Source organism: Corvus moneduloides, chromosome 27, assembly GCF_009650955.1.
Source record: "Corvus moneduloides isolate bCorMon1 chromosome 27, bCorMon1.pri, whole genome shotgun sequence".
Taxonomy (NCBI): domain Eukaryota; kingdom Metazoa; phylum Chordata; class Aves; order Passeriformes; family Corvidae; genus Corvus; species Corvus moneduloides.
This window is the reverse complement of record NC_045502.1, coordinates 5,026,667-5,054,023: the sequence shown is the minus strand read 5'-3', so window position 1 is coordinate 5,054,023 and position 27,357 is coordinate 5,026,667. Positions and strand designations below refer to the sequence as shown.

Genomic DNA, 27,357 nt, shown 5'->3' with positions numbered 1-27,357 from the left:
GGATAACATCCTTACACCTTTCATGTTTTAGAGATCTGCACAGTGAAAGCAGCTTTTTCCATTATAATGTTATCGAGGGCATCCAAAAGAGCAAACCAAAAATATACATGTTTTAGATAATTTCGTTCCCATATAGGAAACAAGTATTTGGTAAATACAACCATTACACTTAAAGAAAAAAAGTGCAAATCAGCAAAGTTAAGAAATTACGTTCACAGTTCATTAGGAAGGTGACATCTACCAGTGACTGGGTACACGTTGTTGTCCATTGTTCATTAGAAAGCCTAAAATGCAGCGAAATAGCCACAGGGTGATGCCTAAGGGAAGATATATCAGGACAGAGAGTATCTGCTGTCTTAAGGCACAGTTAAGAACATTTTCCAAGCAGTTAGAACAGGCATTCCCTGCTGTATCTTTGTGAAAAAAAGTGTCTGAGAAGTGGATACTAAAAGCTAGGCCATAAGTATCACAGAAGCAGTAGGTGACAGTAGAAGGAGGCGGTTGATACTCCCTTCTCAGAGGCAGCAGCTTTTCACAGTTGGCTTCCCAAAGTAGCATGGCTTCAGAGGCAACCAAAGTGATTTTACATCTGGGTTTGTTCTGGACTGTTTGTTTCTTCTACCTGAAGCTGCAGCCAGCTCCAGTCTAGAGCCTAAAGAATAAACGAAGTTCAACACTAGCTTACAGTTGAGCTTTCTCTAGAATAAAGGGGAAGCATGTTAAGAGTCTTAAAAAAAATTACTGTGAACAAGTTGGTCAATATCACTTCATGATGAGCCATGTGACTGCTGCCAAGGAAACCCTCAAGTTACTTGCATTCTCTAGTATTTTACACTCTTTTTAATATTCTGCATCATAAGCATCCCTGCCCACATCCCTGTATTGCCACCTGATCATCCCAACTTTGCGTGCGGTTTTGCAGTACTTTTGTACGATGGCCAAGTGCTTTGCCCCATCCTTTACTGTTCAGTGCAACAAGTCCCCAGCACGTGGCTCCCAGTCTTGGCAAGCAGAATCAGTCAGTCAGCAGATTATGGGGGAGCAGGTGCTTCCTATCTCTGGAACTCCTACTCTCCCCTTGTCCAAGAGTAAATTGCAGATTTCAATCAGCTGTGTTAGTGGTGGCAAAGTTACACAAGCAGAACTCTGAAGCCATGCACTTCCCCAGTCCATTTATAGAAGAATGAATACATTACCAAGAAACTCTGCTCTTGATCCTTCATTGTGTCATGCATCACGTTTTCTAGTTGGCTACAAAGTTTCCGGGACTCCAGCAGTAGCTCCTCACTGAAAGGGACAATTATTACACTATGATTTTCTATGGCAGTTTAAAGAGATGCTGCCTCTCTCATTAAGAAATATTTCTGGCAGATATGCTGCAGAACACTGAAGTCAGTCAGGTCATAGGCTTGTAATTCATGCTGCAACTTGAAAAGTTGGTGGCAGCCCCTGATTCACTGGACAGGGGAAAGGAAATGTATTCCAAGATGGGACTGGGTTCTTATTATGTGGAACCACTGTTGCTAGAGAAAAAGCTGAGAACAGCCTATAAACTTAAGGATGGGGCAACATGCAAATAAGCAAACCAAGGTCTCTCATTCCAAGTGGGGACCCAGTTCATTTAAGCAAGCCAGAACTACACATGCTTGGTTACAGCAGTCTCCTCAAAGATACAGCTCAGCTACTATGACCTTACATGACAATGCTTCAGCAGTTCTTGTTGGCAGTGTACTTCCAAGTGAGCCCAACCATCTCAGATTAAAGGAAGAAAACCAAAAAACTATCTTTATTATTGAGGCAGGGGGAAGTGAAGCTATACATGATTCTCCATTTTTCATAAGGAAGATCTGCAAGCCCCACGCAGGAAGTCTAACTACTAAGTAAACCAAGACTACTGACAATGCAAGCTGAATGCAAAGTGTAAAATATGAGAAAGCCTGTGTGCTGTTATTTCATAAAGCAGGAAGCCCAGCTTTGTAGTGCTGGCGGTAGCAGCTGAAGAACTCCAGACTTTGCCTCACCTTTTTCTTACAGAGTTGGATAAATTGTATGTTCCAGAAGGGACCTGCAGCAGCAGCTGACCTGAGCTACCAAGACGTGATGTGTTCATGCTCTCTGGACTGCCAGTAACAGGACCACGTACTTTACTCTGAAGAAAACACAGAATATTCAGAGTGCAATTATTTCCACTAGTTTTCAGCAGCCAGGAATACGAGACAACCTGGAACTTGGCTTTAATACTAATTCAAAATAAAGAAAAGGATCATAGGGCATATTTGATTTACTATTATTTCAGGAACCTGTGCTACAAACCATATTTTCAGGTTAAAGTGGAGTTTTTATTTTACTTACACAAGCAATTTTTAGCAAGTTCCACAGTTCTTTCTGTCGTTTCTCCTGAAGCCTAACAACTGTTTCCTCATCTTCACTCATCAGATTCATCACTTTCTCCACTCTGGGGAACAATTCCAATGCCTTCTGTTTGCAAACTACAGTTTTACTATAAAAAAAGTAAAAAGTAATCAGATCACACATGGGCCACTGCAGTAGGAGAACATTTCTGAAGTTACTTATTTCCTGTAATACGGCAAGATCTCCTTAGGTGTATGCATTGAGTTTTAAACCTTCTCTTGCTGGAAGAGAAAATGCCTCCTCTCAACTCCGAATAAAATCTACAAAGCTCACCTGAGCTGAGCATAAATGACTCGAACTTTTTTTTCAAAGGTCTGGATTGCCTGTAGGAGCAGTCGTACTATTTCCTGGCTGTCACCGCTTGTCCTCTGATCTGAAATGAGAGTCAGCATTACACAGAAAGGTAAGTTTACAGGACAGAGTGAAAAGAGTCTTAGTGGCTTGTTTCCACTGCTGCTTCAATCCTGTAACATCCAAAGTTCAGGATATGCAAGTTTGAGTGGGATGAATTACACTGAATTTTAGCCACCTTCTTCAAAATTTAAAGAACTTGAAAAGGAGAGTTGGGACTGTATCAAAGGAACAACCATGTCTTTTATCCTTCCTACACAGAAGCAGCAGCATATGCTTGTAGCAACAGCCTGCTCTGAGAAGAGCTCCAGAGGTGTTTCGAGAACAGCTTACAAAGCACCAAGAAAGGAAGGCTGGCCTAGTGTGAAACTGACTCCCCGACTCCCCTCTCCAAAAAAAAGGCAAGTCCAGGAGAGTCCGTGTGCTGCTAGTGTCTGGGCAGGCCTAGAAGGCAGATAGTTTTCTCAATACTACAAAAAACTAGTAGTATTCTGGACTGTTTGTTTGCAGATGTTACTACATCTTCAAAGTTACTATCCACACAAAGCAAGCTGACCCTGAGCTAAAGTGTCTTTTACCTCTTGGCTTCTCTCTCAGTCTTCGGTACAGCTCTCTGGCTTGTTCTTCTCTAGAAGAAAAAGGCAGGAAAAAACAAAGGATTTCCAAAGAACCAAAATTAAGGACAAATAGTTTGAGAACTCAAATCTTTTCTACACCTGTCTGCCATTTCAGACCAATGACAGATGAGTCAAAAACCATCTTTTAGTGTTAAAGTCCTCCCAGTCCCCCATAATTTGGGTGGAAGAAATGGCCCTTTCATTGTCCTGTAGTAAGCTTAGCTAGAAACACTCCTGCATCTGAAGCTCAAGGTAGTTCAACTCACAAATCCTCCAGTGTTCCTCCTTGTTTACGACCTAGTGGGCTTCTCTGTAGGTCCACAATGTCTGTCTGCAGGGCCATCATCCTCTTCACTAACTGGTCCACATCATCCTCCTGAAAGCAGGGTAGAACATAAGCCATAGAACAGTCTCGTACTTAGAGACACTACCACTCACATTGGTTCTTCCTTTCTCATTCACATTTCTAAACACACCAGCAAGATGCAAACAGCAGCCTCGGCCAAAGACAAATGAGAATACAAGTCATTTCAATTCAAGGAAATTAGGTTGGTGCTCTTGGATAAAACCACTTCCGAGACATTTTTGGGGTTTCCCCAAGATCTCCCTTTTTCCCCTGAGCCCTGCAACAGAGTGAGCTTCATGTAGTACTAGTAATGGACAAAAATGGTGCCATGCAAACCAAGGCAATGTGAAATATGGAATCAGTCCAGACACAAGGAGTTTCCATTTAAGGCAGGGGCAATGAAGAAAAAGGGTGGGGGGGAGATAATAGAAACAAGCCTCTTTTTCTTTATGATAAGCAGTTGCATTTAGAAACATACCCGCCCACAAAGTTCCACTGCTTGCTCCATCTCTTTCCAGGCAAATAGCAGCTTCTCAGAAGCTACAGGAATCAAAGAACAGTGATTGGCTTTCTCAGGTTCACAGAGAAAGAGGTAGGTGTTTTTGTGAGGATAAGAGGCATGAAAAGACCTGTTTGCCAGATGCTATACTCACTAATTCCAAATTCAATCTGCTCTTTATACTTTTCCAGATCAATTTGGATGCTTGTTTTAAAGAAGTCCAGCTTTGCCTTCAGCTGCTGAGAAAGAGAGGCCATAGAATTCTTCATCTTCGAGAGGGTACTGTTGTAACGCAATAGATTCATCCTGCATGGACAAGAAGGTCCTATTAGCCTCTGAAACTAAAAATCCACCAGGCTTCCACTTACATCCAAAGCAGATAGTTGAGATAGCAGTGAAGACAAATGCACTTGTGCCAAAAGGCTAACTCTCAGCTTTTCACTAATTGCTTACAGCTCCAATCATGGGCTTCCCCATTCCAACAGGGTCCCATTTCCATCTTCCCTTTCACCAGAGCACAAAGACAGAGATAAGTATTCAAGAGAAACTGCCACCGTACATGGCTGCTCGCTGCCCCTGCTGAAGCCGGTTACAGTCCTCTTTCAGCATCCGGATTGTGTGCCAGATCTGACCCCACACTTTCCGCAACTGGAAAAAGTGGAGATTCTTCTTTGGATCCTGAACTGAAAACAGAGGAGGCAAGGGAAAGGGAAATGTACAGTTCAGCATGAAGTGTGAAAGTAGTGTTATCACAAAACAGACCAACATTACTCCTTTGAGGGGCATGTTACCACCTGCAAAGCCTAGAGCTGGATAACCCCTGTGCAGTTTCCCCAGTATATCAAAACCAAACACTTCCTTTTTTCAGTTATTCTGATAAATTGAATGAATGACAGTCCATTTTACTGCTTCTTCAGTCCCAATATGCAAAAGCTCCCTCTAGTCTTTGCATGTGATATAACCACAGAACACGGACACCCCTCTCAACACAGAGCCCACCAACCTCCCTCCCCGCACCACGATTTCATGTTCATGCCAAAGTCCTTACGGATGCAGTCAACACTTTCTGGATGAGGACGCAAGGCCACCTGAGCTTCATAGGAAACTTTCCTGTTATCAAAGAGGAAGAGAAGGTCTGTGTCTGCAGCTGCAGTATCATTCACCTGCAGAAAACAAAGACCCAACTAGGTTTTCTCAGGAAAAGCAAGCCTTGGTAACACCATAAACAGAACAGTCCTCCTTGGCCAAACACAGAACACCAAAGGCAATAGGGTGCCTATGCTGCAACAGCTGTTAGGTCTGTGTAGTTACCATGACGAAAGTATGCCACAACAGCAGGGAGTGCTGTGATCCCAAAGTGAGAGCAGTGCCTGCCGATTCACTCAAAAGCAAGAAAGGGAGTATCCAGACTCACCTTGCTATCAGCTGTGTGTTTCGTGACCAGCTTCTGAGAAAACAATTCAAGTCCTGCTTCCTGCAGTAGCTCCTGGTCCTGTTCTGGAATTCCCGTATCTGACTGAATCCTGGCCGTCACACTCTGCAGAGTCTCTTCCTCTGTCACAGGGTAAGTGTGCACAGTTCCCGTAACCATGTTCAAAACATGAAGCAACTACAAGAAGAGTAGCATGGTTTGAGAAAGGCTGAAGACACATTGGTCACGTTAGAGCAGAGATTTGAGGGACTGAGACAGTGCCCACCAATAAACTGTTCAAAGCACTTGGCAGACTCAAGAAGTCACTTTGCAGCTACTTCCTAACGTTACGGCAAAGTTCTTGCCCTCCATCAAGCGGAAGAGAGGCTACATGGCAATTAAACAGCTTCAGCTGTAGCATCCTCTATCAGAATACGGAACTAAGCATGCACAGAAGCTATTTACTACTCCCAACAAGCTCAGGAAGTATTTGTCCTCGAAGAAGCAAGAGTAAAGCACCTGTCACTAACTGTCAGGAGACAGTTCTATGAGTTTCTGCCTCATTCTTCCTCCTAAGTCTATGATTCAAGCCTCTCCTCTCATAGGCTACAGGCAACTGCTCTCTGGAAAACTTTCCAGGGTAATACAGACCATTGCTTACCTTCAAGTTCAAAATGTCATCCAAAGCTTTGAAACACCCATTGGGTCCGTACGTAGGATCTGTACCTCTCTGACGTGGGTGCCACATTAACATGAGTTGCAGCCATTTCTCCAGCCTCTCAGACAAAACACTTAGCAATAAAAACCAGAAGGAGGTCAGAAGAGGTCAAAGTGCATTTGCAGTAACCATATGGCCTGTTCTGTGTGGGAGGACCGACAAAACCCACCCCCCCCTCCAACACTCCACCTCTCCCCATCACAAATGCAGCGTTTAGAAGGCAGAAACCAAGACTCACAACTGCACAAGTGTGACAAGCAACAAAAGTACTGCCTGTGTCATGCACTCCATTTATTCACAGGTTAACACAGTAAGGCATATAATATAAACTTGGTCCTTTTGCAGAAGAATCGGTTTATCTCAGTACAGCAATTTCTAGTACTCACCTGTTTAGATTGTTTGGGCAGGGCAAACTGCTAGAAAACTTGACTTCTCCGGATAAGTCTTCTGAAACAACAATATCCAGCTCATCCTTCTGACGCACTTTTGTATGCCTAATGTAAGCAAGTACAATGGTGAAATAATTGCCTGCCTTTCCCAGCCTGCATGTTAGTAGGCTCTTAAAGCTACCCTTGACAGAAAGAATACAGATACCACTTTGGTTTCTGTTATCTGCCCTGTAGGAGGCAGCCCTTATCCCATAGAGCAAGTATCAGGAATGCTGAACTTGCTCAGGCAGGTCAAACTCCTGCGAAGGGCATCAGTTTCCATAAGAGCAAGGAACATAGGGGTATTATCCTCAGAATCAAGGGACCACACTTCTACTTCCTGTAAACAGGAAAGTCACATCATGCCCATTCATCACCAAGCCACGGCTCACTCACCATTGCACTGGCTGCCAGTTGGGTAGGAACGGTCGGAAGCCTGTAATGCACTCAAAGGCAAGTGTGCCAAAGCTCCAGTAATCCACTGTCACCGTATATTTCTGCTGTTCCAGCAGCTCTGGAGCCTGATACAGTTTGCATACATGAGACAAAGCCACCCAGCTCTTAGCTTTCTCTGTCCCTTAACATCTCATTAACATTTGTACAAATGATTAAAGACATTACTGAATGCTGCCTCTCACGAGCTTTAAGACCCTCTCGGAGAGAGCAGCATAGGTTGCTGGCACTCTTGCTTACTTATAACAGGCATAGCTAGCAAAAAAAAACCCAGTCACCTTTGCTAGCTTCAGCACCACAAATGCACCCCATACCACTCAAGTACTTAATCCCAGCCCAAAGCTTGATAATGGTTAATTCTATCCCACTAGAAAGCAGCAGCTGCTCTTCTAGCCAAACTCCTTCCTTACCAAGTACTGCAGAGTCCCAACAAAGGATGTGCATAGGCTACCCTGATCCAACTCCTTAGCATAACCAAGGTCAATGATTTTGTGTATTAACTGAAACACACAACAGAGAATAAGAACACTAGACTGAAGTCCTGTTAAAAGCACATCATACAGCAGAAAGAAAAGGTTCAGCTCTTCAAAGCTACGCAGGAAAGGTGCCAGCGGAGAGACAGAAGCAGAAATGGGAGGCTACTGTATATTCCTAAAACTGCAATGAATTTGAAGGTGTCGTGGCACACTTAGCTCCTTCCAATCTTTGGTCAACCAGTACAGTCTGGTTCTTTCCTTAATAGTTGAAAGTCAAAATGTCATGTGTTAACAGATGTGTAACACAATGTCTCATCTCAGCTGCACACAGAATACTATTCATCTGACACAGTGACCTGAGACAGGTGTTATCCTGGGCTGAGTGCTCTTGCGGAGGGACAATGCAACTGCATGAAGCACATGTGTGTTCCTCTTAAGCTTACTTGTCTGTGCAGGTAGAGACAAGTGGCTCCTGCTTACCCTTTGCTCTCCTTGCTGCAGCACAATGTTCTCTGGTTTCAAGTCTCTGTGGATGATCCTGTTCTCATGAAGGTATCTGAGAGCAGAAGCTGAGACGCAGAGAAAGCCAGTTGTAAAAGCATAATTAATGCTACCTAGCACGAGCTCAGTAAAGGTTCAGTTCTATCTAGTAATAAGCATGGCTTTTGCATCAAACCTTGTACAATCAAACATACAACGAAACACTAAGTGCAAGAGGTAAAGTCAGCATCATAAAACTCTGGACATAAGCTGACTTCCCTCTCACATCCTTCCTGTGAACTGTAGTAATGCTGGCTAGCTTCCAGTAGGCAAGGACCTCCCCAGCCTACCAAGACTTTTGGTAGATGATCAAGATCACAAAAGGTCAGTCTAAAATGGAGTCACTAAGGTCATTGCTGCATACTCATAGTGTGGATTCAGGACTAAAAGGATTTCCATAGCTCAGACAACTGAAGGTACTGCTGCCACTTACCAATGTCAGATAACAAGATGAGAATAGCTTCTTCCCGCAAGCCACAGCAATTCTCCAGCTGGTTCAGGTACTGCAAGTAAGCAACACAGAATGTAGTCTTTCCCTCCTCTATCCTGAGTGAGGCTCACAGTCCCAAAAATTCTCAGGGACGCAAGAAGTTTCAGCAACAGCAATTAAATTCTCCAGGTGCACAAAACTCTATGGACTGTGACCTCCGGTAGCAGCAATTACAGCTTCGTGCCTTGGTTTAATTGCATGGGAGGATAAAGGAGCAGGTGAAGGAAGTCAGTGTCATCCCATTCTCATCCTTCTATTTGTTCCATCCTACTTTGCCATTTCCCCTGTGCCTGACAATATCAGCTCAAATCTGAGGTCTAAGGTCTGTGCTTTAGCTGTGGGCAGATTATAGCAAAGGTTAGAAAAGCCTTAGGATTAGAACTATCATGTGTTATTTCTTCCTATGACAGACAGGAGTTAATCACTTTCAAGAAGGGTATAGCCTACAGATGCACCTATCCTACAACGGTCTTGGCCATACTCACGTACTGTTGCACATCCCTTCCACATGAAGGCTCATTATGTGCAAACTCCTCACAGTGTCACTTGCATCCAAAAAAATACAAAGAGTTTCACAAAGCACTTAAGTCTTCAAAAGCTGAACATAATATCAAGGACCAAGCCACCAACACCTGTTGATGCCATGACTAGAATCAGGAAGCATTGGGATATGAAAACAAAGGTTTTAAGGGAAAATTTCAATAGAAAACCTAGGATCAGATAAGACCTTGGCCACCACCCCAGGGACCTCACCTTGCGGAGGTCTCCACCTTGGCAGTACTCCATGGCCAACAATGGCAAGTCATTTGGTGCGAGCTTCTGCATCCCTTCAGGGACATCACGGGCAGCCACCACATTGGGATGGTTCAGCCTGCAGAACAAAAATTAGGCAAGTACGCATGACGTTCTGCAACTGCTATGCAGTTTCACATGCTCATGGTCATCCCTCAAAGTCCCACATGGTCACAAATCTTTTTAGAAACTGAACTAGTGAATTCTAAAGGTTTGCATCTTTCATGGATTTAGACTCATTCCAACTCCTGGCATTTCACGTGCAAGACAGTGTGCTTCTTCAACACATGTGCATGACAGATCTGTCTAGAAGGCACAGAAACAAGCCCTGCAAAGGAGTGCAAGGCAGTCTGTCGTCACCGTCCAGAAAAGACCCAAACTGCAATCAGACCACTACATCCTAAAATGTCAACCCAACACCCCAAGGGACTGTCCCAGCACAGCCGTTAAGGCAGGCAAAGGAGCGGCTAGGTAGGAGCGTTGTTGTAGCGCTGAGGGCACGGCAGACGAGCCGAAGACGGCAGTGTGAGACCCAAGAGTCTCATGCATCATAACGTGAAGTTTTCTTAAGCGTGAACTTCCACGCACTTGCCATCGCAGCGGACTGGGCACCTCCCGGAAGGGGATCCCTTGGCGGCCGGCGGCCAACAGCCTCTCCCACCATTTCCCACCATTTCCCTCAGCGCACCGTCGGACCCGCGCTCCAGGGCCGTCTCCGCCGCGCGTCCCGGGGCACTGACGCGACACCGCGCAGTGACCCCTCCGCCCGGCCCGGCCGGGCCGCAAGCGGGCACCGGGCTCGGCCCGGCAGCACCGCCGCCCCGCCTCACCTCTTCATGATCTGTATTTCCAGCGCCCAGCGGTCGCGGTTGCGCGGGCTCAGCTCCTGCCGACACTGCTTGATGGCCAACTGCTCGCCGGTTTCCTGTGGACAGAGCAAGGGTTGGGCTGAGCGCCGGCCCCGAGCCGGGGCGCCGCGGGCCCGGCCGCCGCCTACCTTGTTGTGCCAGCGGATGACGTTGCCGAACCCGCCGGTGCCGAGGCGCTCCCGCATCTCCCAGGGCCCGCAGGTCAGCGCCTGCAGCGCGGGCGGCCGGCTCATGGCGGGCCCGGCTCCGCTCCGCGGGACGCGCGCTTCCGGCTCCGGCGCGAGCGCCCGCCCGACCTTAAAGGGGCCGCACGGGGTCGGCGCTCGGCCCGGTCCGGGCCGCCCCGGCGCGGAGTGGGGGAGTCGCGATCGTCGGGGCCGCGATACCGCGTGGAGTCAGGGGCTCGGGATGAGAGGAGAGTACAGCTCGTGGGCTGTGTAAGTAAAATTGCGGAGTTGCCGTCTTGTTCCCACAGCATCTCCAAAACTTGCCAATCCGGGATGCACCATTTGCGTTTCGCACAGCACCGCCCGAGCCAAAGCGCTGTTCTGGGCATTACATCGGGTTTGTATACTTCTTCCTCCTGGGCTGGCTGGCGTGAGGTGCTTTAATGCCACTGCAAAGACGCAAAACAGCACGTGGGGGTGGAAGGTGCACTCCAGGACCTACCACAGCTCCAGCCGCCTGCGCTGGACCTGCCAAAGCCACCGGGCACAGAGGGCCCCGTCAGGGTGATACGGGCCTGCTGCGGGATGGCACGATGTCACACTTCGTCACTGACATTAAACAGTCCTGCTGAAATTACCCCGAGGATGAACTTAGAGAAAAGCCAGTAGATGGTGCTTGAGAGAGGAGACATTTTTATTGCTGGCTTTCCTAAAATATGTTAACCGCTACAAATGGCACCACACTCTGTAGACAATTATAGTTGTCCGTAAGCTGTGAAAAGCCAGGAAATAATTTTTGAAATCTTCCCCCACGGACATTAGTTTGCTAGCATCTTTAGTCTAGAAGTCAAATGGCTGTTGTCTTTAAAAATAAAATAAATTGGCCCCATCTCGCTCAGCAGTGTTCAATCCTTTTTTTTTCAACAACTGAAAGTCCCTTCTGGAAACAGTCAAACGCAGCTACACTTAAATCAGATTTATAGCAGTAATGTTATCACCAGCACTGTGACTTGTGGAGAAATGCCTTTGATAATCTTGACATAGATCTCCATGCAGAGAAGGGCTAAACATACAGAGTAACCAGTGTTTCATCTTTACCATTATGCAAAATAACCACTGCCATGCTTTCCAAATGAGGACTCCACACAGCTGCTTCCTGAAGATGGAAGTCCCTCGCACACCAGTTCTTACGTCTTACACTAAACTCTGTCAGGAACCTGATTGCTAGTGCATCAGTTCCAAGCAGGTAGGACACATTCATCACTGTAACTGCACCACTGACTGTTTTCATAACAGTGCCCTAAGATCAGCTCTTAAACTGATCATCAGATTTGTCTGCCACACTTTGATAACTGAATACCTCATGACCACACCCTGGTGAGTAGATCTTCATTTTCTAGGATGAGTAGTATCAGTGAACATTTAACTCTGGCCCTCAACATGCTGTTCTTTATTTCTATGTAAAGTCCATTAGAAGTTTTGCTCATTTAACTTGCAAGCTCCTCTGACTGTTTCTTCTCCCATTGCTCTGCTCAGGGCATGCTTTGCTGCACATGCAGGTCAGGCTCTCTCTGCCAAACATCTTAATTAGGAGTACAGCACACCACACTTATGCTTGAAACAGGAGTTTCTCATTATTAGGACTATATACTGCAGACCTCTAATTATATTAGAAATAATACAGCTGTGCACTCACACTCCTAGAAGCAAAATGGGACAGGACAGTTCATTGTAAGGGATACATACTGTTCTGTCACTGAACAGTACGGTGTTCAATGGGGAAAAATTGTTTCGAAGATTGAATCTGCTCTCTGACTGGAAAAGAGAAAGAACAAAACAAACTGGCTGTAAAATCCAGCGTCATGACAGCAAGCAGCTTTCCTCCCATCCCGCACAGGCTCCCTCCCCGACAATCTGGATGCCAGCCGCCTGCCTGGACCATCCCCTAGATGCTCGGGAAGGGGTGGGATGCGGACAGCACGGCCCAGGGAGTCTCCACCCCCTCGAATGGCGCTACAAGTAGGACAGGAGCTGTTCAGAGAGATCAGAGCAGAGACACAGAAAACACAAACCCAGACTGGTCTGGAAAGAAAATCATCAAGAGAATACAGAAGAGAAAAAGCAAAAAGGTAGGTACTACTCTGCACCCGTTTCAAAAAGGGCATTTCCTGTTTTCAACAATCAATGGCATTGTCATTAAATACTAGTAAATATTATTATTTAATAAATCTCACTGAAGCACCGTGATAGTTAACTAACTGAGCTATTGCCTTTCTGCTTTTGAAGAGATTCATAGTGTGGGTAAAGCTGCTAACTTTCAGTTGTTTCAAGATTGCTGAAGCTTTCTAGGGAAAGGGCTGACAGCCTCGGGCTCTGACCACTTAAGCAGTCTCCTGCACAAAGGCCATTAGCAGAAGAACTGAAAGGAAGAGTTATGGACAAATAAATACCTTGGTGGTAAGATAAGGAGACACAGAGAACTAGCTGCAAAAGGAGAATCTATCTAATCTTCCCAGGAGAAGATCAGACTATGCCTTTCACCCCAGCTTCCAAAGCACGATAATGGAGGGACACAGAGAAGGAGGAGGGTGGGTCATCTTCAGTTCTCCCTAAATATGCTTCTCTTTAAATGTGGCCAAAACCACAGGAAATACTGAGAATGATTCCCAAAACAAAGCCAGACTTTGAAATATTAATTTCCTCCAAAGTCATCAAAGACTACAGCATCTTACTTTTGTTTTCTTTTGGTCTTTTTAGCTCTTTCCCCCAAAAACAGAGGTCTGCTTGTTATATTTTAAGGAGAAATAGTACAAATCTGCTATTCATTTGCTCTGTTCAGAAAAGGGATACAGAAGCACTTTATCCAGAAGGCGGGAAAAGGCAGCAAGGGTCTGCAGTCTGTTGCCTCAACTAAATCAAGATAGCTGCTCATCATCAAGAAAGCTATTAGTGCTACAGATTCAGAAACAATGTATTTTGGAATGGACACATTATGTCATTGGAAGGAAGGAGAGCTACTTTTAATTTCTGTATATATAGATGTGTCACTTAGGGACATGGTTTAGCGGTGGATTTGGCAATGTTAGTTTTACAGGTGGACTCAATGATCTTAAAGATCTTTTCCAACCTAAATGATTCTATGATTATTGACTTTTTGTATGCCCTTAATGAGTTACAGCTCTTTTTTAGGTCTTATTCCACATTGGTAAGATAATGCTCACATTATTCCTGCTTAGAAAGGCTGTTAGTAATAATAAGTTACTATGTGGGATTTTAAGTATTCCTGTTGATGATGCTTCGGCAAAAAGAGACAAATTCAGGGTATCACATATTTTTATGTCCTAATGTACTTGGAAGTGTAAAATCAAAATGTCAGAACATCACATCTAGGTCTTTGACTTATTGCTCTAGTATTTTTAATCGGAAAGGAAGCACAGGCTGAGATCAGAAGGCACACACTGTTTATGAGAGCCCTACCAGAATGCACGTTGCTTGCAGGTTTCAGCTTGGAGCCTTGTAAACACAGTTTTCAAACAGCCGTATGGTTTCAATTTGATGGGGCTTATCATTCAAGACATTCCAATTGACTGGCCTAAGTTGTACCTTTCCCAAAACTGAAAATAAACATATGGTAACATCTGTTACCAGTTTTCCGTGCATAGTGGGACAGCAGCCATCAGTGGATGGACGGGTATCCCACATGGAGAGGGGGAGAAGTGGGGGAAGGGCTGCAGCATTATAAGCTAAGATAGCCTGAACAGGGGCAACAGGAATCAGTGCAAGAAAGGATGTGGCACCTGATGCAAAACAGCTTTAGAGAGACTATCTACGGCATTTTGCAGTGTAAACACATGATGTGTAAGGCCAGAACCTACTTGTACAGATGAATATATGAGATAAACTTGACTATAACCATGAAGTTGATTAAACCATGCAGGTGCTTTTTAAGTAGAGACTCCTCATGTCAGTCTTGCAGGCAAAAAAAAAAAAAAAAAAAAAGGACATTTTAAAGTTTAAGAGATGTTTCTGAAAATGATCTATGGTTTCCTGCTGGTTTCAGGTAGCTAGGACTTCGTCCAAGACATCAGTTAGGCCAGCTGTCCTCCCACAAAAAACAAAACAAAAAAAACAACTAAAATTTCACTGCTGTCACTGGTGTCGCCTTGTTTTTGGGGCATCTTAGCAGATACCTCAGAAATAAGGTCTCAACAGTTCTTTACGGTGCTTCCCATGGAGAAATTCTGACAAGGCAGCTCAACTCAGGTCTAAGTAGTTTCACTGAAAAAAGCTTTCCTTGAAACCGTCTTAGCTACCAGAATCTTGTTTCTTAAAGCTGTAAGAACTTCAAGCTTTCTCCACAGATAGCAACAAAGATCACCAGTGGTACTAACAATTAGCAAGTTAAAACGTTGCCACTGTGGGATTCAGAACGCAAGCCTGCATAGCTGCATAGTAATAATGAGCCACAGCTGCAGGGAGTAAGAGTACTATAACAGGGTTACAGCAGAAACCAAATGACTGGATAGCGGTTCAGATCGTTCACTTTGGCTTTGGGAATGCTGCTGATTTAGTTCAGATTCAATTGAAATTAATGTCTATTTGAAAATCACTTGTACAGCTTTTAAAAAGGCTTGTTATACAATGCAAAATGTTTCCTAAGAGATGAAAAATGTCTGTAAAGTGTATAAAAAGTGTACTGTGAAATCTACGTACTGATACAAATCACTGAGAGATGCTCCAAATGATAAGGGTTTTATCATCAAGATGTAATTTTATCATCAAGACGCAAAGATAAGGCGTGGAGTAATTAAGGTTCTTGGAAGATGTTCTTGTGAATCTTTTCAGTCTGACTTGCAACTTAAGTCTCCTCTTTTTGCAGCCTAATGATGAGAAATCACAGCCTAAACTATCCTGCTGTACTCCTAGTTCTGCTTCAGAAACTGGACTATTTGTGCCTTTTGCTTTGAACAAATTTAAAAGCAAACAAACCAACCAACAAAAAAACCTCAACGACAAGACTACTAAAACACCACAGAGTCTTTCTTCATATTAGCCTTGAATCCCAATTTATGACTCATCTGTCATACTCCAATTTCACCAGCTGTTATCCAGCTGCCTTCTCTGGCTTTATATAAACAGAGTCTGAGTTCCTGATTTCTGGAAGTAGTAGTTTTCTCAAATAATTGGGTTAGCTTTCTACATATGAAATAGATGATAAAAAGGTGATAGTGTGAGTGACAGTGCCTGAATATTATCTCAAATACTTGGAACTTCAGGGCAGTCCTAGAGATTGGGAATTAAATTGTATCTTCTTGCCTGTATCTTGCGCCTGCTGCGCTATCTCACTCCCAGCTCTTGGTTTGTATAGGAGGTATTATATTTTAAAAGGAAGAGAGAAAATGGACTTCTGGTGCGGGACTTGTTCAAAGCAGGGGGGATCCACCACATCTACATCACACCTTCACAATCTCCCACTAGAGATCAATGAAGGTTCTCTCCCAAGACTATTGACATAGGAGTCAGACTATGTAAATCAATTTGGAGAAAGTAGAAACTCTTCCTGGTGGATTGAGGAGGGCTTTGAAGTGTAAAGCTGCTGAAGGGGTTAGAGGGAATAATATGTAATTGTGACTGCATAGAAGTGACATACAGAAAGATGCTGCAACAAATAAAAGAGAACATCAGAACAAAAGCTAGCCTGCCAGCCCATTGCCATACTCCGCCTTTTTAGCAAAAGCATATGATAATAGTAAAAACTAAAAGCTCAGTTGGGGAGAAGCAGTAGAAATAATGAAAATAAAAGACATAGCAGTACTGTTCTCACCTATCATCAAGCAAAGTTATTTTGCCTGCACATCCTCTACACCAGAGAGAAGCCTTCAGTCTCACCCAAAGCAGCAGTCTGTACAAAAATTTAAAATCCTCTTAAATCACTCTTACCACAAACTGATCCTTCAGCAGATGTCTGTGCCTCTGCAAGAGATCTCTTAAGTAGGTGTCTGTAATCTGAATCTCAATTAACGCATTCAAATCACCATTACAGTGCATCATCACGCAAGCCCATCTCTTTAATAGTGCACATGGTACTGCTGGCATCCAGCAACTTAGGGAAAAAGTACTTGGAATTTACTTCTGCCTTATTCCCCAGGAAACACTCTCTCGGTTTCCTCCAGCCTAAAAGAGTGTGCTTTAGCTTATCCACTTTCTAAGTTTATCAAGTAAAAGCACATCTGGATCCAGCCTGGCAGTTTCCCCAGAAGGCCAGGACAGCTAGACCAGACAGCTGAGAAGTGACGGGTTGAAAATGTGTAAAAAGAATTTTCATAATTTAAAACTTTCATTTAAAGTTATACCTTGGACTCCATTCACACTGTAAACCTCCTTTCTTCAACATCTTATTTTTTGTCTCTATGGATAATTTGAGATTTGGAGCTGATGTGGAAAACACTCAGAATGGAAGGCAAACTCCCATGTCTCCTTGTGCTGGTGGGAGCAATCATGACTGCCCAGTGCCAGGTAAGAGGCTAATGCATCAGATCATTCTCTTGCCATCCTGCTGTACTTTCAGCAGCACTTCCTGACCATCGACTCCAGCTGTCTGCATCAGGCAGAAGGAGAATCTGCTTAGCTCACTAGAAATCAGAGGAAGAAAAATGTTACAAAGTAGTCTACCTCTTGTTGTGGATGTGTTGTGTGTTATCCTGGCCGGTTTTCATTTCAGTAGGCAAGTCTTCTCCAGGTATTCTTGGTGTATCTGTTCACTGTCACCTTTCACTGTTAATAAGAATTTCATTGTAACCAGCCTTTCATTTTCTATGGTCATCCTCTTCATCACTACTCTCACTTAAAACTGGACATCAATGGTTCCCTTGTCCCCTCACTTTAGGCCTCACACTGTGCACAGCTTGAGTAAATGCTACGCAGTTCTGATTACTCCCTTTCTCAAAAAATTGCTATCCCACCCTTCCTTCTTCTTTTTATGTTCTTTCTCTTGTGGCCTAATTGAAGAAGCTTTCTAAATTGGTTTCTTCCATAAAACTTTATCCAAACTATTTCATTTAATTGGCTGCAGGAGACATATCTCTTAAAGATAATCAAGCTTCAAAGTCTTATGAGGAAATTGCATGTCAGTGAGCAAAAGTAACTGCTTGTTGAGTTTACTTTGGAAATTATTTGCTTGAACCTCCTTCAAATAGAGGAAAGCTGACAAGCTTTACTTAGCATTTGCAATGCCCCAAGAGCACATAATGACTTCACACACGATGTGAGTACAGCACATCCCAAGTTCATGTCACTCAGATGACAAGCAATCGCCTGGTAATCCATGGCAACTGAATGATTTACAGTTCTTGGTACCCATTCTGAGGTACTAGAGGCACTTTTCACTGGACTGTCTGACAGAGCTTCCCTGATTTACATGACCTCAAGAAAAGGACTGACTCTTTGAAAGTACTTGTTCTCTCATCTTTTTTAAGAGAGCAGTTACTCATAGAATTAACATGCTTTGCTTGCAGGGCTTACACATGCGTTTCAAACGAGGAGCCAGACCTAGAGGTAAGCCAGGCTAACTAAAATTGTATTAGCTGGAGCATTATGAACATGGGAGGGGAAAGCAAATGATGCTGAAGGAACAGAGCCTGAAAGCTTTTTGTCATGGTTATCTAGATGAGAGACTCAGAAGGCAAAATACCAGACCATTAATACCATCCGCAATGAAGTTTTCCCCTCCCTTTGCTCTTCTTCAAAGAAAAAGAGGCCAGTCAATAGTGGAATAGTACATCTGGCAGCACAGCAGTGAGAGAGATGGGACAGCTGTGATCTGAGAAGGAAAAAGGGGAACCCATTAGACAGATGCTCCCATCACAGATACTTTTCTCCTGGAAATAGAAGGGAGTCCTTTTGCTCAGCCAGGTCTTTTCCCTGAATCTCTAAAAGAGGATTTCCTTTCTCTGATTACAGCCATTTGCACAGATAATTCATCTGCAGAAATTTACCAACACAGGGGGACCTGGCTGAGGCTTTCAGGGAGCAGAATAGAATACTGTAGGTGCGACAGTGGTCGGAGTCGCTGCCACACTGTGCCTGTCAGAGGTGAGTATGACAAAGAAAAAGGAAATTGTGAAAGATTGTCCATCTAATCATCCTAAAGAAGAAGAACATTGTCAGGGCTAGAGTTACTGCACAGAAAATTTGTCTGGGAATAGAAGAGGATAGAAATGAAAATACCAGTGTACACTGATTCGGGCAGGACTAAGCAGGGGCTAGGGCAAGGGGCTGAGGAAGTCTAGCAGCATATACGGAGAGAATGAAACAAAGAAAGAATGGAAGTGTTACACAAAAAGGCTGTAAACACATGGCAGTAACTGGTGGGTAGGGTAAAACAGGCTAAAGGAGACTGACAGGAAAATGAAAGATGTGTATACATTGCCAGCTTCTTGCTTCTGTGAAATCTAACAGTATTTCCTGGCTTTTTCTTATTCCACAGCCTGCACTAGAAATAAATGCTACAATGGGGGCCAGTGTTCGCAGGCGTATTATTCCCCACAGCTCTTCATCTGCCAGTGCCACCAAGGTTTCTCAGGGAAGCAGTGTGAAATAGGTAAGTATACCACATCAGCTTCTGTGAACAATGCTATTGGTTTTAGCTATGCAGTGCACAAGGATAAGGTACCCAGCAGCTCCTGCTGTACACTAGGCTCTCTATTAAGCTGTCTTTTTTTTATTCTAAAGCTAATACTACAAAGAACTTTTAAGGACACCTGGGTTGTTCTCAGTGTCTCTTAATAAATCCCTGAATTTTGTAGCTGAAGACCTTCATATACACCTACAGTCTGCCTGACAGGGCATTTTCACTGACTTACTAAACAAAACATCTGAGAGCCAAGTGTAAACAGATCAGAGACTGGGGAAGCTGTCTGAGAAAGAATGGGATGCTGTCTTTACAGAATCATTTTGTTCCCTTTTGTTCAGATACTGAAGTTAAATGTTACAAAGACACTGGAGTAACATATAGGGGTATGTGGAGCATGACAGAGAGTGGAACTGAATGTTTAAATTGGAATAGCAATGGCTTGGTGGACTGGACATACAGTGGCCAAAGAGAGGATGCTGCTGAGCTGGGATTGGGCAATCACAACTATTGCAGGTGAGGAGCTGATGGCACACAGGCCAGAGCCACAGGAATCAGTGCATTCTAAGAGATTGGAGCAAAAGAACAGCTGCTTGCTGTAGTCTGATACCAAGCAGGGAACACTCTGCACAGGTGCAGATACTGTGCAGCCCGTGAGCAGTAATTGCAACGTCTGTAGACATATCTGAACTTCAGATCTTCCAAGACTGGATGTTTATGGCAGACTACAAAATGCAAGTATCTCTCACCCCACAGACTTTCCCTTGCCCCTTCTCAGTCCCTAAACTCCATTTGTAATTCAGTTTACTGCAGCTTCAAATCCTGATCAAAACTGTAAAATTATACTGCTTCCTGTACATGACCTAAACTGCACAAATATGCTGTCCACTCCTGCTAGCTATTGGCCATCTCATCTTCACCTCAATGTACTCCACATTTTTATAATTAAGATAGGAATTCAAGCAGCTTCTGATGGCTCAGTCCACATCTTCACCGCAGAGCAGGACTTAGTCAGCAAATTAGATGGCCTACATGACACTATTGACAATAGCTCTATAATGATGCATAATATTGTAACTCTTTCAGAAACCCAGATGAGGATTCCAGACCTTGGTGCTATATCTATAAAGGGGGAAGGTACACCTGGGAACACTGCAGTGTGCCCTCCTGTTCAAAAGGTACATGCAGGGGACGGGGAATGGACTTTGGGATTTCCATTAATCACTGCATATATAAGGGCTCTCTGTGGACTTGGGCTATTTCTGTAGCCTAAAAAGTTGAGACTCTCATGATATATCATATTTAGGCTTTTAGTATTTATGACACTGAGAGAATGAGATACATATAGGTAATATATAGATGCCTTGACAGAAATCACACCTAGGAACAAGTGACAGGTTCACATCCATCGGTTAATGTGCAGCTTTCTAATTGAAGTTAGGAACACCAACTGCAGATCTGGAAGAGGCACAGATTACCGTGGGAGCCACAGTGTTACCAGTTCTGGAGCTACCTGTCTGAGGTGGAATTCTCGAATCCTTGTTAACAAGCTGTATACTGCTTGGAGAAGAGATGCTTACCAGCTGGGCCTCGGTAGTCACAATTTCTGCAGGTAGGTAGCTGGTTATAGATAAAAAAAGCCCCCACCAAACTGTCTTGTAGTACTCTTAAGGTAGGGCTCTAGTCTTCTACATGGATTATTAAAGCACAGGAAATACATTACTGGTAGCAATGTAGTAATAGCAACTCACAATAGTCATTTTATTCTACCTGACGTATTTATGCTTCTCTAAGATCAGACTCCGTAAGTGCAAATTTCATGTGGCCTTATGGCTCTCTGTATCTCTAGAAAAATCAAAAAGAATACACTCGGGTCACAGTCCGACACCTTTAGGTCTCTGCAAACTCCCTGCCAATCTGATAACACAAATAGCTCTTCTATTTCCTCTCCTGCAGGAATCCTGATAATGACAGCAAGCCCTGGTGCCATGTCCTGAAAAGAAATCAGCTCACATGGGAGTATTGCAACGTGCCTACTTGCTGTAAGGATACCAGCATTCCTGGTTCTTCTCTTTCTTTGAAGCATTACTGGCCTGCATGTCATATGTATTAAAATAAAATCTGGAGAAAAAAAGCTGTATTAAACTCAAGCATCTTCAAGTGAAAAAAGAGCTGGAGTTAAAAAAAAAAAGCTTTTTGGAGCAGAAAGAGTTATCTGTAGCTCTGTTCTCACAGAAGTGCCTTTTGCTCTGCCAGAAGGGAAGATTGCAGAAATGGAGGACAGGAAAGGCAGGGTTTCCTTACTGTATTTTTCAAATCAGAATACAAGTTTCCTAGGAAACAGGGATGAGTCAAATACTAAATAGTTCATGGCAGACTGCCTCAACATGGACCGGTGACTAACAGGCTCTTAACCCAAACTCAAAGCAAGAGTGCCTGAACAAAAGCCTATTTCTGGGTTTGTCATCCACAGCCACCTGTGGCTTACGGCAGCGCAGAGCACGCCAGTACAGGATTCAAGGTGGTTCCCGCGCAGACATTGCAGCTCACCCGTGGCAAGCTGCCATCTTTGTGAAGTATCGCCGAGTGCCTGGAGAGCACTTCCTCTGTGGAGGAATTCTGATCAGCTCCTGCTGGGTTTTGTCAGCTGCTCACTGTTTTGAGGAAGGGTAAGTTGAAGATTCAGTACTATCTGGTGGAAAAAAATCTGGAAAATAGAAGCATCCAGCATAGCCTTACTGTAAGGGTATCAGACTTGGAAAAACCCCTCCTTATCCCAGTAAGTCTGCACTGAAGATTATAGTTAATTGTGCTGAGCATTGCAGAGAGGCATTTAATTGGGCAAACTAGCAGGATGGCATTAAGGTACCACAGCAGAGTATCAGATACCTTAAGAACAAAGTTGCAAACTTTGCAGACAAGTTGCAAACACATGCAGAGCCATCTGAAACTTGAGAACAGCAAGGGGCTGGCAGAGGAGCTTTGCCATGATGTCTGTAAGCATATAGAACAAAAATGAAGGCAAATAGGTTCACGTTGAGGTCAAACTGCCTGGGTAACAAAGCAGTAATAGTCCTAAATTTTTTTTTTAAAAAAGCAAATGTTCCAACAGCACATCTTCAAGGGAAGGGTCCACTCTAGTTAACATGGGAACAGAGACTCTCTTGTTCTTCAGCTTTAGTACAAATCAGCTGAAGATTGTGCTGGGTAGGACTTCCCGAGCAACTCCTGAGGAAAATGAACAAAGGTTTCAAGTGAAGAACTACACTGTGCATCAGAGATTTGATTCAGAAAATTTCAACAATGATATTGGTAAGAACTTTTCTGACTTTGTGACTGGAAAGGTCATGGTTGGCTCAACTTTGTGATTAATGAAGTGGGGATTTTTTTCCTTGGTCAGCTCTGTTGCAGTTGAACTCAGATGCTGAAGACTGTGCTGTTGAAACAAGCACTGTCCGTGCTGCCTGCCTCCCCATGCCAGAGCTGCAGCTGCCTGACTGGACTGAATGCGAGATCTCTGGTTATGGCAGAAATGAAGAATGTAAGTAGAAGATACATGTCTACATGCAAGTAGAAGATAGTATGTCCTCTGCCCTCGAAGAATCCAAGCCTTTGGCATCACTGAATGTGTAATGTATCATATTGGCTTATATGAGCACTACAAAATGTATGTAGAAGTAGGAGTTACTCAAAACCAAGTTTTGCTGTAAGTTATTTCATTCATCTGAGTTCTGTCAGTTGTGTGGGCTAGTAGAGTCTTCCTCTCCACAGTACAAAACAACAACAAAACAAAATGGCACAATGAATAAGGTAGGAAAGACATAAGATTTGCAGTCAGGGCTGCCACATTTCTGCTGTACTCAGTACATTTAGATCCTGGAATTTGGACAGAAATCCATTTCTGTCGAGGTTTGATATATCATACAGTTGCAGATAGATACATTTTTCTGAAGGATACATTGGCTATGCAGAGATTAGCAAAAAAAAGCTAAAGAAAGAACAATCCCAGATATACATTAAAAGGCTGGCTAAATTGTTTTTAAATAAACAGAAATAAAAGCTGTCTGAAAGTATACACAGGCATACACATGTATTTAAAGCAAGCAAACAAAAAAAACCCCAGCTCTTATTTTACTTTCTTCCTTTCCCATTTTCTTTAAATTCTCTAACTTGTAAACTTCTTAAGACAGAAACTGTGAAGCATCCATCACACAAGACCAAATTACAGTTTGGGGTTTTGGAACAGACCTAAAGACATAGCAAATAAGTGTGGCATAAAGTTTTTTTTAAGTGCTTTTACAACTTGTCCTCAGCATTGCTTACAGGGAGTACAGGGTAAACTCTGAGAGGGAAAAGATGCTGCAACTATAATTGAAAACTCTACTGAATAACAACAATCCTGCCAACTTTCAGTTTTGTGCAATTGTAGCTATACAGGAGAATAAAATCGATATCCAAATCAACCAACCAACCAAATCTCTTTCATTCCAACCTAAGTGTACCAGTTACTCAGTATTATGAATGACAAAGCATCTAATTTTTGTTAGTCCAAACCTAATATTAAACAGTTAGGATCCTGTTTCATATACTTAAGGCATTCTCATAGATATTTCCTCTGACTTCATTTTGATTGATGTAACTATGTGAAGATGACTTATCCGCCCAAGAAAGCTGGCAGTCTTTAATTTGGAGCCTACATAAACCTTTCTAGCTTGCTGAAGAAACAATATTCTCTCTCAACTAGATTTAAGCTGTTTTGATGAGCAAAGTGGAACACCCAAGATATAAAAAGACCCTTTGGCCAGGAAACTTTAGTTTAGCCACTGAGCTACTTCTGTTCACTCTCCCCAAAACTATAGAAGCTGAATTGCAACTTTTAAAAAACATATATATGCACATACACAGACATAGATCTGTATTGTCATTTTTCTTCCAGTTTCTCCATTCTATTCAGAGCACCTGAAGGAAGGCCATGTCAGATTGTTCCCAGCCAGTCGGTGCACAGCAAAGTATCTCGACAACCGGACAGTTACAGACAATATGTTATGTGCAGGAGACACAAGGCACCTTGATGATGCCTGCAAGGTAAAGCCAATTCTCTTCTCTTCTCTTCTCTTCTCTTCTCTTCTCTTCTCTTCTCTTCTCTTCTCTTCTCTTCTCTTCTCTTCTCTTCTCTTCTCTTTTCTCTTCTCTTCTCTTCTCTTCTCTTCTCTTCTCTTCTCTTCTCTTCTCTTCTCTTCTCTCTTCTCTTCTCTTCTCTCTTCTCTTCTCTTTCCTCTTCTCTCTTCTCTCTTTTCTTTTCTCTGTACTTTGAGCTAATCAAACAAAAAGCTTCAGAAAATAGTTTAAAGAAGTTATGCAACTGCCATATGGCAGTTGTAGTAGACTTTTGTTGAACAGAACAGAATTGGTGGCTCCTCTTTCATTTTTCTTCCCCCCCCCCCCCCCCCACCCCGGAGGGAAAGGCAGGGAACACTGAAGCAGTCAAACAGCACAGCAACACAGACTGCAAGTCCCAAATACAGGAAATACCACAAAACTGAACAGGAAAATCCACCCCAGCATTTCCTAATATTTTCTGTTATGTGAGCATGCAAAACACTCAGCAGGAGGTTCTGTAGAAGGAAAGGGGGTGCCCCTCTACTGAAAAGTAGAGAAAAGAAGAAGAAAGGCTGAAAGACAGTGGAGAACAAGCAGCTATAACATGAGGAAAAAGGAGGGTATGCATTCAATCCACATCCTTTCTGTTTAAACAGCTATTTAATAATTTTGTTTTACTGTTACACACAGCAGTGTAAAACCCCTTGGATCTTTATAGCTTGAAAAAAGGCTTACCTCTCTTTGTTCTGTTCAACATTTGATCTACACTTCATAAATGAGCTCCATACAAAGTTAGACACTTTAGTGTTACATTTTTCTGTGTCTCTCCCCATAAGAGGAGCACTGAGGGAGTCTGGAACATAAAACTTACATGACTTAGGTAAAAGTACTGTTACTCTAAGAGCTCTTGATTCGTGAGGATACTTCATAGGGTATTTCTGTAAACACTAGTGCACCACTAAAGCCAGTGGGAGTGGGAAAAACAGTGCAAAACCAAACGAAGAGAAAAGGAGATTGTTACTAATCTGCAACTTCTCTGTAGGGCGACTCTGGAGGGCCTCTGGTCTGTATGAAGGATGATCGTATGTATCTGATTGGAATCATCAGCTGGGGAATAGGATGTGGCCGCAAAGACATACCTGGCGTTTATACAAATGTGAATCGTTATCTTGACTGGATTCAGGAAACCATGAAACTCATGAGAAAGAAAAATGAACCCCTTGCAATCTTGTGACCATGGCCTCACAGCTTCCTTCTGGGCACTTTAAGTGTGCTGACAGGGCTTCCTGTTTGTCCAGATGCTTACGAGTTCCAGTACAACAGGAAGACAAACTGCAATATGTGGGAAGGGCATGCTCTTAAAATACTCTCCTTTCCTTATTGCAGAGGATTAGAAGCTAATCCTCCTTTTCCCCAACATCACCAAACTTTCACCTTGCATCAAATCACATAAGTATAATAAAAAATTAATTTTGGCCCTGAGTGAATAAACCAAGAGAGAACATCATGTATCTCTTTAGCAGCTATACTGTTTTAGGAATGGGTGTGAACTGAAGGGGATTTAATTTCCTGAAAACTTCATCTCCCTCTTTACTTGGCTGTACAATTGGAAGACATTAAGCTCTGTCCTTATACCATTTGACTTTGGTAATTTAAGCTGGTTTCAATAGAAGCTGGTTTCCAACAGAAAGAACAAAAGCTGTAGGCATGGGCTGCTTATTTCCAGATCAATATACTACTTGCTTCTTCAGTTTGGAACTGATTAATAAACTGAGTTTGAGCTTAAACTCTCGGAGCAAATTCAGGATGGCGTGCTTATTAGGACATTTTATTCTTTCACTTGGTTTTGCTCCTGCTAATGGAATAGGTAAAAAATTTTAACACCAGCCTGATCTGCCACAGAATCAATGCATTTTTTGACTATTAAATTCCTATGCATTATCATCTGATATGAAAGCAAAAGCTCTCTCTTCTGTGCAGCAGGGCAAAACACAGGACAAGTGTACTGGTAGCTGTTTTAAGTGCCTGCTAGATTAACATCCACAAGTAAAGGCCAAATCAGATGTCACAAGGCTGCCTTTGTCCTTTAACAGAAGACAGGACAGGTACAACCAAGTCACCATGAACCAGAACCTCAGTAATCAGCATTACTTCCTTGCACTGCAGCTACCATGTGACGCTAAGTCCCATCTATGCACATCCTAAGAGTGTCCCATTGTTTTGTAAAGAAGAAAGCAGGTTTAACTACCATTTTACAAAAGGATAACATGGTATTGAGGGTACAAAAGGAATTTAGCTTTGGTATCCATCGGTAGCTAGCAAGCTAGACTGTTGTATTTGGAAATTCAAAACATTGTGACTCTAAATGTTTACTCTCACAGTTTTTAAGGAGCTCTCTGATAACCTACTAGCACGACAACTACTCAAATAAAGAATCTTACTATATAAGTAGGTATAGAAGAGAGATTTGGTAAGATGTCTATTACTCTCTCAAAGGGGTTTTGTAAATGGCAACTTTACAAATGTCCTGTGACTTTCTAGCTACCAGCTTAGAAACTGACCTCAAAGAGATCTTCTCTAGCGGCCTCAGAGGAGCAGTGGTAAAAGTCCAGTTAGCTTCAGCAACAAGTCTCATATTCCAGCCAGTGGAAGGTGAAAATGTTTTCTAATGAAGAGTCACAGTTTAGGTTTTTGGTGTGATTTTTTGTTGTTGTTGCTAGTTTTATTTTAACATTGAAAAAAATACAAATTAATTTCCCTTCATTTCCCCTAAGCCCACTTCCAAGTGCTCTTGTGCCTTGCTATCCTGGCATTCCCAAGCCTGCCTGTAAAACAGTCTAAACTATTTCACTGAGTAACACGAGTCAGTGTCCTCAGGAAGGCAACTTTTGTTTTGCAATTCAAAGGGTCTATTAAATACAGTATTTGAGCTCAATGCGACCTAACAGCCACCAATAAAATGTAACTGAACCACACCTGACACTGATCTCTTTTAGAAAAATAGAACTTACGAAAATGCAAGCTGCAGAGAACAGTTTTACCTCACAGCTATTACCAAT

At 43.1% G+C, this 27,357-nt stretch overlaps 2 protein-coding genes across 4 annotated transcripts; one reads left to right on the top strand and one right to left on the bottom strand.

Moving 5' to 3' along the window:
- Positions 1-104: 104 nt before the first annotated feature.
- On the bottom strand, positions 105-10,675 carry IKBKB (inhibitor of nuclear factor kappa B kinase subunit beta). Its single transcript, XM_032092066.1, has 21 exons — positions 10,531-10,675; positions 10,364-10,458; positions 9,495-9,612; positions 8,685-8,754; positions 8,192-8,280; positions 7,646-7,735; positions 7,179-7,303; positions 6,741-6,848; positions 6,298-6,427; positions 5,640-5,834; positions 5,274-5,388; positions 4,785-4,908; positions 4,380-4,531; positions 4,205-4,266; positions 3,647-3,756; positions 3,342-3,391; positions 2,686-2,785; positions 2,353-2,500; positions 2,022-2,149; positions 1,197-1,287; positions 105-652 (listed from the first exon to the last, which is right to left on the bottom strand). Exons 1-21 carry the CDS (start codon positions 10,633-10,635, stop codon positions 584-586), a joined length of 2,274 nt encoding a protein of 757 aa, XP_031947957.1. The 5' UTR covers positions 10,636-10,675; the 3' UTR covers positions 105-583.
- Positions 10,676-10,748: 73 nt separating this feature from the next.
- On the top strand, positions 10,749-26,247 carry PLAT (plasminogen activator, tissue type). Of its 3 annotated transcripts, none has more exons than XM_032092067.1 (15): positions 10,749-10,839; positions 12,467-12,698; positions 16,994-17,085; positions 18,084-18,123; positions 18,529-18,660; positions 19,055-19,168; positions 19,540-19,714; positions 20,285-20,376; positions 20,636-20,810; positions 21,155-21,240; positions 21,672-21,867; positions 22,374-22,510; positions 22,599-22,739; positions 24,135-24,283; positions 25,341-26,247. In XM_032092067.1, exons 3-15 carry the CDS (start codon positions 17,005-17,007, stop codon positions 25,530-25,532), a joined length of 1,710 nt encoding a protein of 569 aa, XP_031947958.1. In that variant the 5' UTR covers positions 10,749-10,839; positions 12,467-12,698; positions 16,994-17,004; the 3' UTR covers positions 25,533-26,247. The 3 variants fall into 3 exon arrangements, with proteins under 3 accessions (XP_031947958.1, XP_031947959.1, XP_031947960.1); XM_032092068.1 differs by having other exon boundaries at positions 16,984-17,085; XM_032092069.1 differs by lacking the exon at positions 18,529-18,660.
- Positions 26,248-27,357: the final 1,110 nt, after the last annotated feature.

Excerpts from the sequence above, each read along its gene's own strand:
- PLAT (XM_032092067.1), top strand. The coding sequence starts at position 17,005 with ATGTGGAAAACACTCAGAATGGAAGGCAAACTCCCATGTCTCCTTGTG. Across the intron at positions 20,377-20,635 it reads TGTGCCCTCCTGTTCAAAAG|TTAGGAACACCAACTGCAGA; the intron begins GTACATGCAGGG and ends TTCTAATTGAAG. Across the intron at positions 22,511-22,598 it reads AAATTTCAACAATGATATTG|CTCTGTTGCAGTTGAACTCA; the intron begins GTAAGAACTTTT and ends TTCCTTGGTCAG.
- IKBKB (XM_032092066.1), bottom strand. The coding sequence starts at position 10,635 with ATGAGCCGGCCGCCCGCGCTGCAGGCGCTGACCTGCGGGCCCTGGGAG. Across the intron at positions 4,532-4,784 it reads CAGGGGCAGCGAGCAGCCAT|GATGAATCTATTGCGTTACA; the intron begins GTACGGTGGCAG and ends TTGTCCATGCAG. Across the intron at positions 1,288-2,021 it reads TCCAACTCTGTAAGAAAAAG|TGAGGAGCTACTGCTGGAGT; the intron begins GTGAGGCAAAGT and ends TGTCCCTTTCAG.